Consider the following 20,075-nt stretch of genomic DNA (forward strand, 5'->3'; position numbering starts at 1 on the left):
TGCAGCAGAAACAGTACGTCTATGAGACAGCGAGTTGAGAGACTCTGTTAGAGATGAATCATTAATTAACCTAACTGCCCTCTTCTGAATAGAATCAAGAAGCTTGAAAGAGGTTTTGGGAGCACCTCTCCAGATGTGGAAACAATATTCCATGGCAGGGTGGATTTGCGATTTATACAGAGTGAGCAGCTGTTTGGAAGAATAGTAAAGCCGAGAGCGAAAGAGAAAACCAAGTTTTTTTAGATGCAGAGGAAGCAATATTTGTAATGTGCTTGTGCTAAGAGAGATTAGAAGTCAGGGTAATCCCCAAAAGAGATATATCATTTTGCCTAGAATTCAGAGTGTCACTAAAGATAAGCATAGGAGCAGAAGAATCCTTTTTGCAATATATAAGACAAGACTGAGTTTTAGAAGCGTTGAAATCAACTAAGTTGTCTTTGCCCCACTGGAGAATTACCTGAAATCAACATTTAAGGAATTGGTAGCAGATTTTCGAGAAGTTGAAGCTCAGTTGAAGAACAGGGCGTGGTTTCTCAAAATGGAAAGTGGAATGCAATGTGCTACCATCGGAAAAACTATGGATAGAATTTCCAGTCAATGGAAGAAGGTCATTAATATACAAGACGAAAAGAGTGGGGCAAAGAACTGAACCTTGGGGGACACCGGCATTAGTGGAAAAGTTAGAAGACAGAGAGCCATCTACCATCACCCTCAGTGAGCGATCAGAGAGAAAACTGGATAACCAATTACTAAAAACAGTTGGCACACCATAAGATGGAAGCTTGTTTAGAAGACCTTTATGCCAAAGACGATCAAAAGCCTTTGAGATGTCAAGAGCAACTACTTGTGTTTCACTGAACCTTTCCATTGAATTAGTCCATAAATGGGTAACATAAGCCAGAACATCACCAGTGGATCGATACTGACGGAATCCATACTGGAGCATGTTGGGAATGGTGGGAGGTGTTTTACAAAGATCATTAATATATGAGTTGGAAGAAAAATGGGATGCTGGCAGGTCAGCTTTATCCTTGGCTGAAGTGACAACAGAACCATCTGGTTTGGACAGAGGTGGGAGCAGAGATGGGCAAAAGTTGTGGTCAATAGCTTTGGCAAGGGACCAGAATGCTCGGCTACCATTAGGGCAAGAAGCAAGTTTTCTACTCTTAGCCTGTTCAAACTCAAGTTTGGACTGATTAATAACTGATTTACAATTGTTGCGAGCTTTGGTGCAGGCAGAAAATGAAACTGAAGAATTAGAAACAAGCCAATTACGATATGCAACATTCTTTTCTTGAACAGCCTTAGCATATTTATTGGAAAACCAAGGTTTAGATAAAGGACGAGATTTTAAAGTGGTGTGGGATAAAGGATTCCATTCCTGCAAGAATAATTTCACTGACACAATTTGAGCAAATGTTGACATCAGAAGTTTTGAAACAGTAATCCACCAAGAAAAAGAAGAAAAGAAATCTTGCAGGTCATCCCATTTTGCATTCATGTAATGCCAAACAACACGAGATTGGGAATAGCCATGAGATAAAGGCTCCATTGGAGAAGAGAGAATCACCAAGTTTTTGATTAGGATTGTCCAGTATTCTTGTAGGTAAATGAACAATCTGTGCAAGATCATTAGTAATTTGCAAAAGCCTCAGCATCTCGACCAGCTGGGTCGGTGTGACTAGAAAACGGAAGCTAGCTGGAGTTGTGAACATTAAAATCACCAAGGAAAATTACCTCACTGTTAGGAAAGTTGGACTGGAGAAAGTCAAGTTGCAAAGAGAGGAAATCAAAGAACTCCAAGTGATTAGTCGAGTTGGAAGAACGGTAGAGACAACAGATGAATTTTACATAATGAGGTAGAGATTTTAAGCCAGAGAAGATCAAAGAGAATAGATTCCAAATTGCCAAGTTTCTGACAGGGAATATCAGAACGGACATATGTACAAGTACCGCCTTTGGGCGAAAGGAATCATACAGCGAATAATTTGGGTATCTGAGATGAGCAGTAGTTGAATCAACCGATAACTGAGATTCTGTCAGAAAAAGTATATGGGGTTTGGCAGACTGCAAGTGGAAATGTACATTGTTAAGATTAGAATTGAGACCATGTATATTTGTGAAATGAATTAGGAAGCGCTTGGGAGGTTTGGATCTTTTCACAGATAAGCTTGCTCTATTAGTTTGACAATTCATGGTGTATTCAATAGTAAGAAAAAGTGGGTGGGACATGCTGTATGAAGTAAAGAAATTTTTGGGTATGGCGTACACATGGTAAGAATATACCCAGATCCTTGACATAAAGTGGCCCCGACAATGCTCCCCACATACACACTACTCAGACTCCCTCCAGTCACTATCTGGCAGAGTAGAAGTAGCAAGATTATACACTAGCTGATCCGGAAGCCTCCTAGAGAGTTACCAATAGGTTCGGTCCTGTGTACTAACTAGGCCGGCCTGCAAACACCATTTTAGAGCTGTACCCTTGAAATGTAAGGAATATTGGATCTCGCCACAATGTTCATCATAACCTCAAAAGTCATCAATCATACTGCATGATGGAAGAGACAGGGAATGGTTGACCAGAACTTAGCTCTAGAGACTAAACATGGGTTCCACCACTTCAAGCCTCCAATACGCAAAGTGGTGGTATTGCACCGGTTGATGAGAGTCATCTGCCACCTAGTACTGCCTGGTAACATAGAGGGGTGGCATTCCTCCATGTGGTGTGGGTGCCACACTTGACTCCTGCTTACGTTGCTTCACACCTGGGTGGTCACCCACCATGTTCTTGTGCATGGAGGTTATACCCAGGATTACTAACAGTCCCACCATCGTGAAGGTGCAAGCAGAGGATTTGACTGTCACAGACCGTCCAGACTTCGCCAAAATTGAGTCCACTTGACTTGAGTGTCACCCGAATATCAGTTCCATCAACTTTTAGACTCTCAGGTAGCAAGTGCAGCTTGTCAGGCATATCTGAGAGAATGTCTGTGACAACCTCAAGGACCATGAGCCAAAACGTTATGACCATCTGCCTATTATTGTGTTGGGCCACCTTTTGCCATGATAACCACTTGCATCTGGCATGGAATCAACTCCACAAGACTGCAAAAGGTGTCCTCAGATATCCTGGATCAGCTGAACAGAAGGGTCCCAGAGTTTGGCAAGAGAGTGAGGCACTGGTGTGGACTGGTGAATGCTAGTCCATGCTGTGGGCTGCCATTTAGCGGCCAGTAGAGCACACGAAATGCTTGGACATGGCCTCAAACCATCCTTGCACAATGACAATGTCCTGTATCACAAGGATTTGTCTTGTTGAAAGAGTCTGGTGCCATCTGAATCTATAGTTATCATGTAGGGCAAAACTTGGTCTTGTAAGACACAAAGTCTTACAAATTAAATTAAATGTCTATATAATTAATGATAGAATGCTAGATAGAGTGATATTGTAAACCTTACAAGAAAACACTTAAAGTCACAAATATTGTTTAAGATAGTTGGTCTCACGCTAATGGAATTTAATTAAGTGGAGTCTATAGTTAATGTAAAAGCAAATATACCATGGAAATAAACATTAGAAAGAGTTTTGAATCAGTGCCCACACCTGAATCAGCAAGCCAAGATAGCAAGACGGAACAGTGGGGGGGGTCAACTGATAGAATGGCAAGGGACGGATTGCTCCAGAGATGACAATAGGGGTACCAGCGGGGGGCGTTCTTGTTTACTGCAAACAGAGCAGGCGTGGTGAGACGAATCAAGTAAATGGACGCAGGTGTTTTCCGGATGGGTTCTGAGCTCCGAAATTTCGATCACCTTCCAGAATATTCGAGAATTCTCTAGAAACGGAAGTCCTCTCTACACCGGAAGGGGCTCGACCATCGTGTCATGGTTCATAGGCAAATGAGAATGGAGACGATGATGGTCAGATAGAAATGATTGGTTGAGAAAGGGAGGGGCGTTACGAAATTTTGGGAAATAAAAAGGCAAGAGCGCACGAGTTAGGGAGTGATAAAGTTTTTTTCGGGAATGATAAAGTTTTTTTTGAGGGCGAGAAAGGTGGTTTTGGAGAGATAGGCTCAGGAAACAGTCCCCGGAAGCGATCCACCAGTAGAACCAGTTATGGTGAGTTGACTAAATTCTGATAGCTTTAATAAAGTGTAGATAAGTTACAGAAAGGGGAACTTTCTCGAGATGGAACATAGAAGTCCGAGAGCGTCCACCGAGAGATATATTTGAAAGGAAGACAGCGAGATAATGCTTACGGAAGAACACCGTACCGTCCTGTAGAAATAAAGTGATGGGAAGCGACTCCTACTGAATGATCCGGCACAGCAAAGAAGGATACGACACCAAGGATGATCGGCAAAGCGAATAGTGTCCCTGGCAGAAGTTAGCAATCTGGAATCGGGGAAGAACGTTCACAAACCAATGGAGGATCCGATGCAGAGCAGAAAGTCACAGGCTAAACATTGAATTAGCGGTAGGATCCAAATCCCCAGAAGTAAGTGGTTAAACAACGAATATACCTCTATGTAATTGCAAAGGACTGCAGGGAAGATTAGATAAATATTAATTGAGATTTAGGGAAACATACAGTTAATTCAATGCATGTTGTATAGATAAGCAAGGAAATATCATAGAAATAGTTTAATGAAGGATTGTTTACAGGTGTGGTCTATTTGCTAATTAATTAATGGAAGGAAGTTAATAATTTTGGACGGGTTAACCTATAAAGCAGGTACAGTTGTATGTTACTTATATAATATTACTGAAGTAGAGAAATTAGTCGCTAAATGCTGAAGTTTACCTGAGAGGATGAAGAAATAAATAAACCAATGTATATTTTATTAACATGTAATTTTAATGTGTTAGGGTGAGAATAGAATAGAATAATGTGTAAAGTGGACATTAAATTCCAGAAGAAGAATTGTGTTAACCATGAAGAAGAATGTAGGATTGTGCTAGATAAGTATGATTAATAAATAAAAAAATGTCAATTGTATTTAAGAAAGAGTTAGGTGAAACTGATCGTAGGAATGTGTTAGTTGCCGAATATTAAGAAGATGATGATAGGAGAGCCTAATGACCAGGAACGTAATCCATGCCATGTACCTATATATGAAATGAATAATGTGTAATGAATTGCTTGATCTTTTATTTGTAATTATGTATAATAAACTAATTGTATCTAACTTAATGCAAATAGTGTTTGGTCATTTCTGAACACACAGCAAAAAAATCCAAAGGAGGAGTGCACTAATATAAAAAAAAAAAACCCAGGACCGGAATTCTTCTGTGAGATAACTAGTCAGATGCAAAGTGGGGATTTTTAAGAATATAAATAATAATAAATACTATAGTAATAATATAAACTAAACAAAAAATAAAATAATAATAAATATAAGAAAAAAAAGCCACCCCCACAGTCTGAAGCAATGCTGTGTAGGATCTGGCAGTAAGATGTTCAGTGGGGATGAGGGGACCCAACGATGTCTATGAAAACATCAAAACTGTGATATCCCTGCCACTGGTCTGTTTTCATCCAGCAGCCGTTCACCCTCAAGTACACACCCATCCATCAGCATGATGGAGCTGAAACCTTGATTCATCAGACCAGACAACTCCTTTCCATTGTTCCAATGTCTAGGATTGGCGTTCCTTTGCCTACTACAGGTACGTAATGACGATTAGTCAATATGAGCACATGAACAGGTCACTTATTCTGTAGACTTATCTGCAAGAGTGTCCATTGGATGGTGTGCTGGAAATGTCTCTATGTGCTCTGATCACAGTCTGCCATTAATTGAGGGCTCACCAGCCATCTGTTGTCTCAGACAGCACATATCAACCACTATTCACTCCCAAGTAGGCACCTCCATAGCCAGGTGGGAAGGAGCAGCAGTGCGTAGCACATGCTTCTTGATTAGACCGGGGTTCAAGCCCGTGACCACCAAATACGGAGGATGCGGAAAGGTCAGGGAATGACCACCGCATATCCCAGAGCAATATGGCCTTAGTTGCTAATGCTCCTAAAAACCAAATAACAACAACTCCCAAGTGAAGCCTATCCCTTCATATTGGGTGGTTGTGTGTCCTTCTTCAGACCATTTCCTCCACACCTTCACTGTGGCAGCCATCTAACAGCTGACAATGCCTATAGTTGTTCAGATGCTGGACCCTGGCTTCCTAGCACTGCAAGTCATTCCCCATTCAAACTTCTTCAGGCCTTATCCTTTCCCCATTGCATGGGCTTCATACTGACGAACTGATGGACACCACCCATGACAGCGGTTCCCAAAGTGTGTTCTGCGGAACCCCAGGGTTCCGTGATAAAATTCAGGGGTTCCGCGAGACAAGGTGCCCTTTATATCTGTCTTGTTTTATAAAAATGGGTAGGTATTTTAAAAAAATGAAAGAATTTAAGTTATGTAAAAAGCTACTAAAAAAAAAAAAAATGCAAAAAAATTGCGTTATTCATTATTTAAATGCTGAAATACATTTCGTTATGGAATCTGAAATATGTACTGCAAAATAAGTAAGATCAATTTTAATCAATTGAGAGGTAATGGAGAAAAAATTGACAAGACAGCTGAGAAAATGTGCGTAAATACATTAAAAATTATTGTAGGCGGCCCATCTACTGATGTCTACTGACATCTAGCGACGTCACAGTCTACTGACTGTGACGTCACTGTACCAGCATAACAGCCTGTATATTATAGTGTGGCCTTAGCCTCATGCAATCCAGCCAATCAGGTTGTATTATCTTATATATATATATATATATATATATAAAGTTATATATATTAAGTTGACTATGGTTTGAGCTAATATGACTGCTAAATGTGGCAATTCATTGTATTTTGTCAAAATGATTAACTGCAACTCCTCTGACATAGTGGTTGTGCGGGAGTATAAATTGAACTTTTTTTTTTTATTTATTTTTTTATTAAAAATGTGTTGATGGAAATATTTCTCTATTCTTCTGGCTGGAACAGTTTTTTAGTTGGATAAGTGACACTGGTCTCCATGGCTGATGCCTTGCATATTTTAAAAATACAGTGTATTGATAAATACCACTTTTTTTTTTTTTTTTTTTTTTGCAATATTTAAGAATTTATTTTTAAGAGTTTATATTTAAGAATCCACTATCTTTTGACATTCTGTGTTTCTTTTTAGTATAAAACTACTTAAAACAGTGACACATTTAAATTAATTAAAACTTGCTGCACTTAACAAGATGTTTACTAGCATCACATTGAATGTTAAGACCAAGAGTAAAAAATCACGACTTTCCAATTTGGAAAATGCTGCTAGAAATTTTCCAGTAAAGTTAAGAAAGAAAAATGAATAAATCCTCTGAAATGATGAGTGATAATTTTAAGGGGGTGGGGTACCAGGCCCATTTATTTCCATCTTCTAGTTCCTCATCCTGCTAGGAGATGGATCTGATAGGCATAGAAGAAAAGAAGTGGAATAAAAGTATAGTGTCCATTGTATATGTTGGAAAACAATTTTTTTTTTGAATAAAAAGATTGCTGTCACCTCTTTACCCAGTAAAGATAGGGGGCATGCAATTTTTTTTATAGAAAATTTCATTTTTAACTTTTTTGTTTAATTGAAAATTGTTTTTATTAATAATGAGAATTACAAAACTCGATTACAAAATATCAAACAAAAATTAATGAAAGAAACCAATAATAATAGTGATTTTTTTATAATATTCCCTTTTGAATTTTTAAGGTCATTTTTTCTTCAAACTGAAACACATGTCATCTGACAGATACCATAGCTGTTTGTGCTTCATTTCTGCAAAGTTAGCAAAACCAAAGATCTGTGGAAAATTAGACAACTTACACTAGCATATTACAGATGCAATAAGTGGAGTTACACACAATACAAGAAACATTAATGCAATCATGAGTTCAGTATTTAACAGATGACATATGTCATCTGTTAAATACTGAACAAAAAGTTAAATTTTTTTGGTAGTACAGTACCTTGTTTCTCATAGTATAAAAACAAAAACAGAAAATTCTATATTGTCATTTAGAGAATATTTGTGGAGAAAGGTACATTATGAAAATTTGATTTTATTTTAAAATACAAAATATAATTAAAAAACCAACAGAAAAATTTTAAAAAATGTGACATCTGTCAGATGCTATGGTGCTGGCAAAGAGTTAAAAATCCAGAAAAATTCTTGACTTGATAGTAACAAAAGTTAAAACAACTGTAAAACTGAATAAAGTAAACACTAATATGGAGTTAGTAAAATACAAATTTTCTTTGAAAGTAATTTCAAGTATATATATGTGTATAAATAAAATGTTGACTTACTGATTTGAGTAGAATCATCCTTATTCTCTTCACTTTCATTTATGTCTTCATTTTCTTCTTCTTCTGGTTCATCATGTTTCAGATTATCATCAGGTTTAGAAATCTCAGTTTTTGGAGGATTTTCAGTATCATCTTTTTCATTTGCCTCTTTAGGAGTATCTTTATTTGGATTATCATTGCTTGAATTACACCTGCTGTTTTCATCATTACTTTTTTCCATGTTGTCAGTTTCACCAACTGAATGGGTTTCTGGTTCACTGTTTTCAACTTTGCTTTCATTGTCTGGCTCTACTGTATTTATATTTTCTTCACTGGTTACATTTGTTTCCACAATGTTTTCTTCAGTAGACGTACTAGGTTTACTAGATGTACTAGATTCATTATTTTCTGCTTTTTCTTCTTTTGGATCTGTAGAAGATTCATTATTTTCTGCTTTTTCTTCTTTTGGATCTATAGAAGATTCATTATTTTCTGATTTTTCTTCTTTTGGATCTGTAGAAGATTCATTATTTTCTGCTTTTTCATCTTTTGGATCTGTAGAAGATTCTTCTTTATTTTCAGTGTTTTCTAAATCTTTATTTTCAGTTTTTCCTAAATCTTTATTTTCAGATTTTTCTAAATGTTGATCACCTGTGTTTGCTTCACTACACTCTGTAGTTTCTTCCTTTGTTTCTTTTTCATCATGTTTAGACTTTTCATTATTTGCAGAATTTTGTGCTTCTGTGTCAGGTTCAGTTTCAGAATTTTTTCCTTCTGTGTTTTCAGACTCATTTGTTTCTTTATTTTCAGAGCTTTCTTCGTTCTTTGTTTCAGCTTGTTTTGTTTTGTTGCTGCTGCTGTCATTTTCTACAGGCATGTTTGGATCAGACTCAGGTGTCTTTAATGGCTCAGAATTATTTTCTAACTGACCATTCACATTAATGAGATTAGCTTCTGAATTTTCTTTTCCTGTTTCATCCTCTTGTGCTTCAGTTTCTTCTTTTTCTGATTTATCATTTGACTGAGTACTGTTGATCTCAGTTTTTGAACTATTTTCAGTTGTACTTTCTTGAACCTGTTCTTTTTCTTCTGCATTTGTATTTTCTTTATTAGTTTTATTTTCTTCTTGAGTAGTAATATCCTTTTCATCTTTGCTAATAGGTTCTGGACTGGTGACATTTCCTTCACCCTTAGAGTTTTCTTCAGTTTTTCCTTCTGATTTTTGTGCATCATTTTCAGTTTCTTGTTCTTTTGTTGCAACTATTTTACTTACATGATTTTCTTTAGTTTTCAAGGATTCACTTGAGGCATTTGTTTCATTCTGTTTACTACCTTTGTTATCTGTATCCTTGACATTTGACCCATGGTTGTTGCTATTATTATTTATAGGTGATGGTCTGAGATCTGATTTTCCTGTAGAATTGTGTAAATAGTATTCAGCAGTTCTTCCTTTCTGGAATAATAGATTAAAAAATTGAATCAATTCCTTTCAAAAGGACTCTGCTTTAAAACTAGTCAGTCTTCCTTTAAATTTTTGAGTAAAAAAATAGCATTATGAAGAAACAAAAATAGCACACACACACACACACAAGGTAAATTTAATCCTCTTTTTCTTATAATCTGTGCATTGTATAAAGTGACTGGGTATTTGATCCTAACAGGAACTTGATGCAGGATAATTTAAAAAATATGTTTTCTGGTCATTGATAAGTAAAAAGTTCTCATCCTTCCTGATTATTCTAACATTTTTCTACTGAAAGCTGTTAGAGGTATTATTAGTGGCACAGTGATTGCAATTTGGATCTGAACGAAGATTTGTCAAAATCCTTGTATCCAATGTTGTCATCCCCCCCCCAGTAGTTTTTGGCCTAGTTGGCAGGATTAGCTGTCATTGCCCCCCCCACCCCTCATATTCTGAGTCTTTGATATTTTATCACTCCAAATAATTCAGTTACGGGTTTTAGTAGTAGTGACGAAAGGTGTATTGTTCAAAAATTTTCTCCAGGATTTAAAATATTTCAGAATAATGGAGCCTTTTACTGAGAAGCAACCAGCTTGCAAAGGGCTGAACTAACTTTAATTAGGCAAGAATTTTTTGAATAACTGTGTGGTGTAGAGGAAATTATTAATGTGGTTTCTCCCATTATAATAAGATAAATAAGGATCTTTCTAGGTGCTGTCTAATTTTGTAGACAACTTATTATTATAGCTTTTCTGTAGTGGCTAACTCTCTTGCAGTTTTTATTAAAAAAGCAGTTAAGGTGTACCCAAAGAATGCTAGTTTTGGTTTATCTTGTTGATAGGAAACTTTTTCATATGTCCATAAATGCTTCATGTAGAGTGCTTACTTCAGTAACATAACTGGAATATTATGAATATTTGATACCAATAACTTATGTTTCTAAAAAACTAAGGAATATGATTGGAATCATGAAATCATAGAATTTGGATTTTTACTTCAATCTTTTATAAATGATATGATAATTATAACTATTTAACCTGCTAAAATAAAAGAAAGTCCATCTTTCTCTTTAGCTGCAATTTAATTTTTTGTTAATTAGTATAAATAGTAGCAAATGATTCAACAGAAGTAAGCTTATACCGCAGTGTTTCTCAACCTTTTTTTAATTATTGCCCCTTAAAGGGCTTTTTTAGACAGTTTTTTTCCCTAATTGTCCCCAATGAAATTTTAAATAAGAAAATACTTTATACTTACTCATTTTATTCAATGGGATCTCTGAGCCTGATGCTTTTCAGCTAAAAGTTAAATGTTTGGTGTGATGTTACTAAGTTTAATTCTAATGTCTCCTCTTGAATGTATATCAATTCTGTTTCTTTTGGTAATATTTTATTTACTGAACTAAAACCACTTTCAACCAAAGAAGTACTTTGGCCATTTCAGACCATATTGTTGGATAAAGAAGTTTAGTTGTTTTTAATCCCTACAACTCAGCCATTCCACCTTTTTTGAATTTATATTTGCATTCTTTGTTACATTTTAATTCAATGAATTCTTGAATTTCTTCACTAGCAGACCTGGCATTGCATACAATTGGATCTAACATCCATAGCTTCACTTCAAAAGAAAATAAATCTGAAAATCTTATTTTTCATTTCACCTTTTAAAGAGCACAAATGATCTGAATAATTCTGAAGATCATTCTCGGTGAGAAATTCATTGATTTCAGCTAACTTTTACATACCATGAAATTGTTTCTCATTAAATTGCTTTCAAATATTTCCAGTTTTTTAGTGAAGGCTTTTAATATGCATTTGCAGTCTATCACTGCAATTATTTCCCTTGAAGTTGTACTTCATTAAGTTTTCGAAAAATCCAAGCCATATAGTATATGTTGTTTTTGTGTTTGCTGATCTCCTTTGCTAAATTTGTCTTCTTTGCTTTCTAAAAAACTATCGTATCAAAAAGATTTAGAAATCTTGTTAGACAGTTTCCTTTAGAAAGCCATCTGACTTCTGTTTTGGCGTACTATGGCCATAGTTGTCGATTCGCCTAATAAATCCCTAAACCAACAACAACACTTCTATGTAAAAGAAGCTTCACATACTGTTCTTCATTATCAACACAAAATTTTCTGAAAAGGCAATCATATTTGCTATGTGACTATTTTATTGATGGTTTTAATAACTACACTGAGAGATTTATAAAGAACTGGACTAATATTTTTGCAACCCGATGATGTTTGTGCACAGTGCAGTGTATTGCAAGAGCTTTGGGACATACTTCCTTTAGGTGGGCTATAAAACCTTTATGCCTTCCAACCATGGAGGTAGCACCATCAGTGGCACAGGATATCAAATTTTCCAGTGGTACTTGTTTTTCATCAAACCATGTTTTTACAGCAGCAAAAATGGATGCTCCGGTACAGTCAGTTTCTATAGATTTTACAAAAAACATCTCTTCTTGCAATTTACAATCATCATTGAAATAACGAATGTATGCAATTAGAAGGTCCTAACTATCAGTAACTGTGGCTTCATCAATCTGAATAGAAAATTTTCTTGTTTTTAGCTTGTTAATTAGCTGCTCTTCAATGTTAATTGACATCTCATCAATTCATCTTTGAATTGAATTGTTGCTCAGTGGCAATGTTTTTAAAATACCGGAAGGATTTTGATGCATCACTGTTGAAATTACAGTCTCTAATGCGAGTCGTATAACAGTCTCAGCAACTGTATAAGCACTACCAGTTTTTGCAGTGATTTCTGCGATTGTATAAGATGCAGTCATTCCATCACCATTTGTTTGTGTGTTCTTCTTAAATAGGTCCCGAGTGCCAAGTGTAGTGATTCGAGCGACCTTTCAGCGAATTTTCTAGCGTGCCAATTATTATAAAGAGCTTATTTTTTGTGTGAGTTTTTGCAATCTCCTTAAACTCCTACTGCATATATTAATAACATTTAGCACATTAAAACTTACTAATACAGAAAGGAAAAGTCACCTTTCTTTATATTAATCACTTACTAACCCCCTTTTTTTTCCCGCTTGGTTACTAGGTGGCACCGCTCCTGCCTCCACGTGGCGGGGCTGGAAACCTGGGAGGGAAAGCTCTCACTCCCAGGGCAAAATGGAGAAAACAGCATGGATTCTTACAACAAAGTCACAAAATCCTCTGACATGGCCTAATCAACTCAAGAACGTGAAGGAATTTGTACAAACATGGCCAAAAGGCAAAAAACCGATATATATGAGATACCCGCTCCAAAGTATCTCATCATTCATTCTACGGGCAAACAGTCCACTGGAAAATTATCCCCTTTCCTGATACAAAAATGTCTGGAAAGCATAGCTGGAACTCCAAAATCAGTAAAAAGATTAAAATCAGGCAATAATTGAGACAGCCAATATACGACAGTCAGAGCAACTAATGAAAATGTCCACTTTCGGCAGAATTCCAGTATCAATTACACCCCATAATATTTTAAACACCTTGAAAGGAGTAATCTCTGAATGGGATCTCCTCACTATAACAGAAGAAGAAATATTACAAGAAATGAAAACCCAAGGAGTCATTTATGTTAAAAGAATAACAGTAAAAAAAGAAGGAATAATCATCCAGACCAGAAATATCATTTTAACTTTCAACACTCCAAGTCCACCACAGCACTTGAAAGCAGGATACTTGCTTTGTCAAATCCGACCCTACATGCCAAATCCTATTCGATGCTTTAGTGTCAAAAATGCGGACATTCACAAAAAACATGCAGAGGAACAGCAATATGTGCCAAATGTGGTTCCCGAGAACACACCAATCAAGAATGCACAACCGAGCACCCTAAATGCCCAAACTGTAGTGGAAGCCACACTGCCTACTCTCGAGAATGCGAAAGAGGGAAACAGGAAAGGAAAATCCAAAAATACAAAGCAGAACACAAAGTTACATACCAGGAAGCCAGAAAGACGATACAACCAGCCAACACAATGAAATCTACCTACGCACAGATAGCTCAAGTAGTACAAATAACCCAGAACCAACAAACAACAGGATCACAAACCGAAGTTACAATCGCACCAGAATCATTGCCGGATTGGGCACGTAAATGGCTCATGCCCCCAAAACAGCAGAAATGAGAAGAGGCGGCAAACACCCCTATCTCAGTTCCACCAACAGTAATTTCATCGCTGCAGGGAAAAACCAAAGAAGATACTTCCATAATAATGCACCATGCTGCTGAACAAATGGACACAGCAGGAAAAACACAAGAAGAAGAGCCCATTCTAGAAATATTTGCCGAGGAAGATATGGACACTGGAAAGCCATATTTCCCTAAAAAAGACAAACCACGGACAGAAAAATTTAAAACAGTAACAAGAAAACTCATCTAAAACAAAACAATGAGTAGTACCTTTATTCAATGGAATTGCCGAGGTTTCCGTAAGAATGTTGACGATGTTCGTGATTTAATTTCTCAATATCACCCGATATGTTTCTGCTTACAAGAAACATATCTAAAACCTTATGATACAGTCTTAATCAAGAATTACACTATACATAGACGAGACCGAATAAATAATTCTATAGCCCACGAAGGAGTAGCAATTCTTGTCAATTCTCACATACCAGTCCAAGCAGTCCACCTACAAACCACTCTTGAGGCAGTAGCAGTACGTATAGCAACAAGTAGTTTAATAACAATAGTATCAATATATTTACCCCCGAACCAAGAAATAAATTACGAAGACTTAGAAGAACTAATAGATCAACTACCCCCTCACTACTGTATAATGGGGGATCTAAATGGACATCACCCTTTACGGGAAATACTGATTTTAATAAAAGAGGACATCAAATAGAAAAAGTAATAGATGCCAAAAATCTAATCCTCCTGAATAGTGGAAAACACACATATTTCCACCTTCCAACAGGAACGAGCTCAGCGATAGACCTTACTTTATGCTCCCCAGCATTATATCCTGTTTTAGAATGGACAGTTCATGAAGAACCATTACACAATAACAACTACCCCATTATTGTCACTTTAACAAAAGACACCCTATGTCAATCCAGATGAAAACCCAAATGGAAATTTCACAAAGCAGACTTGGAAAAATTCAAAAATTTAGTAGTAATCGAACAACAGAAAGCCCGACAACTAACCATTGACCAAGCAGTACAATATGTAACGAATCAAATTAGCCAAGCAACAGAACAATCAATGCCAAAAACGTCTACCAAACTTCCTCTATTCCCAAATCCTTGGTGGAATTAGGAATGTACCCAAGCAAAATGAGATAGAAACAGAGCATGGAATATTTTTTGCAAAAGTCCTACCACAGACAATCTAATACATTTTAAAAAAATAAGAGCAAGAGCAAGATATGTCAGATGGGCATGCAAGAAAGCCTCCTGGATACGTTTCACCTCAACCATAAATAGAACTGCAAATACTAAAACAGTTTGGGATAAAATAAGAAAAATGAAAATAGATACCAAAATTTAGTACATCCAATTATCAATTGGCAAGGACAAGACATCGCTGATCCAAAAGAAATAGCAAATGCTTTAGGTGAAACATTCGCCAAAATATCTGCCACCACATCCTATTCATCGAAATTCCAGAAATATGAAAATCATCAAGAAAAATACAACTTAAAATTCTCCACAAAATATGTAGAACAATATAACCATCCATTAACCATAACGGAACTCCATAAGGTACTGTCACAAACAAAACAAAGTGCAGAAGGTCCAGATGGCATCAATTATATAATGATAAAGAAACTCAGTGAAGAATCTTTACAATCTATACATCTTTTATACAACAGAATTTATGTGGAACAAGAGTTTCCTAACATGTGGCATCATGCAATTGTCCTCGCGTTCCCAAAACCTGGCAAAGATCCTACTAATCTAAACAGCTACCGTCCAATAGCACTCACCAGCTGCCTAGGAAAGTTAATGGAAAAGATTATAAATTCAAGACTCATGTGGTACCTAGAAAACCATAACCTTTTGCGCCCAGTGCAGTGTGGCTTCAGGAAACATAGATCAACCTTGGACTTCTTGGTTAAAATAGAAAACAACATACGAAATGCTTTCATTAGAAAACAACATTTAGTCATGATATGCTTCAATATCAAAAAGGCATACGATACAGCCTGGCACTATGGCATTCTCCAGGACATATATAACTTAAAGCTAAGAGGACATCTCCCTGTTTTCATCCAGAACTTTTTACAGCATCGAACTTTCCAAGTACGAATACAAACTACACACTCAAAGGTGTTCCTACAAGAAGGAGTACTGCAGGGATCAGTCCTCAGTGCCACCTTGTTTGCAATAAAAATAAACTCTATAACCCAACATATACCATCCTCCGTAAATACAGCTCTTTACGTAGATGATTTCAGTATCTCTTTCCAATCCCAAAACATGAGAACAATAGAATGCCAGTTATAAGGTGCAATAAACAAGGTCAGCAACTGGGCTCAGGAAAATGGTTTCACGATCTCCACACAAAAAAAAACTATAGGCGTGCACTTCTGTAGGAAAAGAAACCTTCATTTAGATCTGGAATTAAAACTTAATGGACAGTTAATCCCAATCAAGCCAACCATAAAATTTCCTGGACTTATTCTTGATAAAAAAACTAACTTTTTTGGAACATATAAAACAACTAAGAACAAACTGCCTCAAGAAACTAAACATTTTGAGAGTCTTGTCTGCAATGACCTGGGGTGCAGATAGAGTTACTCTGGTGTGATTATACAGAGTCCTCATAAGATCTCGACTAGACTATGGAGCCCCCGTGTATAACTCAGCCAAACCGAGTGCCCTGAGGTGGCTTGATCCAGTGCACCACAGCGCTTTACAAACAGCTTTAGGAGCATATTGCACCTACCAGTCCTCAGTCTATATACAGAGGCTCATGAACCACCACTACAACTCTGGAGACAAAACTTGCTCTTATACTACGCTGCAAAGATAAAATCAATACCTGACCACCCGACATGGACAATCCTACACGAACCAAGTTTGGAAAACTTATATAGAGCACATCCAAATGCTAACAAACCAGCAGGCATATATTTAAGAGACCTAATCCAGCAATGTAATTTAGATCTCAGTCAGATAGCAATTTCTCCTAAAATTCCATATCCACCTTGGGATACCATTCAAATGATATGCAATCTCCTTATGCATAAATGGAACAAGGATTCCCTACCTACACAAAATTTCCAACGATTACACGCAGCCTACAGAGACCAACATTGTAATTCTATCTTGATCTACACAGATGGTTCCAAAACAGAAACCAAAGTAGGAATAGCAGCCAAATTCCCGAATACCATCACTTCCAAACTACTTCCAACTGAGTGCAGCATTTATACGGCAGAACTGGAGGCTATACAACTGGCCATGAACCATATATGGCTAACCAACATTGCCAACAGTATAATATTTACAGATTCGTTCAATGCTCTGCAAGCCTTAAAGGATAACACCATAAATACCCATCCGACCGTATGTAAAATACATAACACACTATTGAAACTAGCAAAAGATAAGTTTCTGCTCGGTTCCCAGACACGTAGGAATAGATGGCAATGAACAGGCAGACCAAGCAGCAAAAAAAGTAGAAAGCCCAATCAACAATACCATAAAAATACCATACTTGGACTATAAAATTACAATTCAAAATAGTGGCGAAAAATAGTGGCAACAAAAATGGCAGGAACAGGCTGGTAACAAATTATTACAGATAAAACCTTTGTTACAACAATGGAAAAGCAGTACAAGAACCAACAGACAAGAAGAAGTTATACTTAGCAGATTAAGAATAGGACACACCAATGTTACCCACTCCTATCTGCTCCGAACTGAATCTCCGCCTCAGTGCTCTGACTGTCACACAGTGCAAACCGTCCAACATATTCTACTTGACTGCCCTAACTTTACACGAGAATGTCAGATTACCTTTAAATCCTTAAAAGGAATGGACACATTTTCATTACGAACAATATTGTCAGATAAATCTAATATATCCGAAGTCTTCCAGTTTCTGAAACGCATAACTACTACAATTTGATATAAAAATCATAACAAAAGACATCATTGAATAAGCCATAAATCATAAGTTTGGTGCATTATAGCCATAGAAGCTAATCCAACCAACCTTCTTAAATAAGGAAGTAACAGTGTTACATTGTTCAAAATTCTGTTTTAAATTTTTAAAATATTTGCTGTTTACCAACTTTTTCAGGATGTTTACTTTTTAAGTGATCTAAAAGTCTTGATGGTTTCATAGTATCATTGAAAAAGAACTATTAGACATAACACACATAGGCTGTCTTGAGTCAAATGGGCTTTCAATAAAACCATAAGCCAGATATTCATCCAGATACCGTTGACACTTTCTTTTCAGCACTGACATGATTGATGATGGGTTGAATAACTACAAAAAATTAAATAATAAAATATAAACTATTTTTATTTAACAAAAGCACTCTAGATCAAAAATAAACAACTTTACCATTAGCAGAGGCTTATGATGCAAGAAAGCAAGCTTAAATAGCATCAGCCAAAAAAAAAAAAAAAAAATCCTTCCCATCCATCCACTCCAAATGTTTGTTTAGTTCTGCCGTGAACTTATTTAAGTTGTTGACCTCCACTAAAACAGATGGGAATTTGTTCCCACTACTGGGAACAAATTCCCATCTGGAATAGCTAAAGGCAAATTTCCGCATATCTATTCTACGATTGTTTCCTCAATTTGAATTTGTGTCCCCTCAGTTGAGTAAACTGAGCAAGAGAAATAATCCCATTAGCATTGAGCTTGCTCAAACCATTCAAGGCATTATACACCTCAATTAGATCACCTTCCAGTGGCCTAGCTGGAACTCCAAAAGCAGTAAAAAGATTAAAATCAGGCGACCTACTAATTGAGACAGCCAATATACGACAGTCAGAGCAACTAATGAAAATGCCCACTTTCGGCAGAATCCCAGTATCAATTACACCCCATAATACTTTAAACACCTCGAAAGGAGTAATCTCTGAATGGGATCTCCTCACTATAGCAGAAGAAGAAATATTACAAGAAATGAAAATCCAAGGAGTCATTCATGTTAATTTGCACTGCAGTTTGCAGAACTTAAGCCTTTCTTGGTAATAGAAATCCTTTGTTCCACTCACCAATCTTGTTGCCCTTCTCTGTACTCATTCCAGCAGCTCTAGATCCTTCCTAAAATGAGGCCTGCAGACCTGTATGCAGTACTCAAGGTGTGGCCTGACCATTGCTATATACAAGGAAACAATCGCCTCCTTATCGCTGCTAGCAAAATTCCTGTATATCATTGACAAGCCACCATGAGCTTGCAGCCTGTGTGCACTACTCAGAAAACTTCATATCTGACTGCACAATTATCCCCAGGTCCTTTTCATTCTCCACTGCCCTGAGTGTAGTACCACCCAGTTGGTATGTTACTCTGGGGTTACTGCTACCCACATGCAGTACTTTACATTTGTCAATGTTAAACTTCAGTTGCCACCTCTCAGCCTATCTGCTCAACTTTTCTAGATCCTGTTGCAGTTGTGTACTATCATTACTGTCATTAACAACCCTGCCAACCTTCATATTGTCTGCAAACTTAGATATTAACCCTGATATACCTTCATCAATAGCATTGATAAATACAGAAAACAACAGTGGACCCAACACCAAACCCTGGGAGACTCCACTAATAACATTAGTTCACGAAGAGCAATATCCATTGATTACCATTCTCTGTCTTCTCCCACTCAACCATCCTTTTATCCATTGTAGCAACTTGCCCTTAATGCCATACTGCTCCAATTTGTACAGTAGTCTTCCATGTGCAACAGTATCGTGTGCAAATTCCAGAAGGAAACAATAAATCAATACTAATTGTCGCTTAGAAAGTAGAAACAATACGCTGAAACATTTCCTCATTCCATCCATGCCTCATATATTGACCATTGAAACATCTCCCACTCAACCATCCTTTTATCCATTGTAGCAACTTGCCCTTAATGCCATACTGCTCCAATTTGTACAGTAGTCTTCCATGTGCAACAGTATCGTGTGCAAATTCCAGAAGGAAACAATAAATCAATACTAATTGTCGCTTAGAAAGTAGAAACAATACGCTGAAACATTTCCTCATTCCATCCATGCCTCATATATTGACCATTGAAACAAAATAATAAATAGAAAAAGCACCCCTACCATGCTGCCGTCAAGGTTGCAGCTGTCAGAAAGGCACAAAACCA

The 20,075-nt window shown here is 36.8% G+C and overlaps 2 protein-coding genes across 2 annotated transcripts in view; one reads left to right on the top strand and one right to left on the bottom strand.

Annotated features, from left to right (window-relative positions):
• The window catches only part of LOC150090365 (uncharacterized), a 314,634-nt gene that overhangs the window by 86,816 nt on the left and 207,743 nt on the right, over window positions 1–20,075 (top strand). The gene's annotated exons all lie outside the window — the stretch shown is intronic.
• Window positions 1–20,075, bottom strand: part of LOC150090366 (uncharacterized) — a 331,637-nt gene that overhangs the window by 43,141 nt on the left and 268,421 nt on the right. Inside the window, exon 19 of the mRNA XM_090387860.1 lies at window positions 8,344–9,775. Within this exon, the coding sequence (XP_090243986.1) occupies window positions 8,344–9,775 (1,432 nt within the window). The remainder of the gene's footprint in view (window positions 1–8,343; window positions 9,776–20,075) is intronic.

The sequence above is a fragment of the Mastigoproctus giganteus genome, chromosome 2 (assembly GCF_048544385.1).
Source record: "Mastigoproctus giganteus isolate SK-2022 chromosome 2, ASM4854438v1, whole genome shotgun sequence".
Lineage (NCBI taxonomy): Eukaryota > Metazoa > Arthropoda > Arachnida > Uropygi > Thelyphonidae > Mastigoproctus > Mastigoproctus giganteus.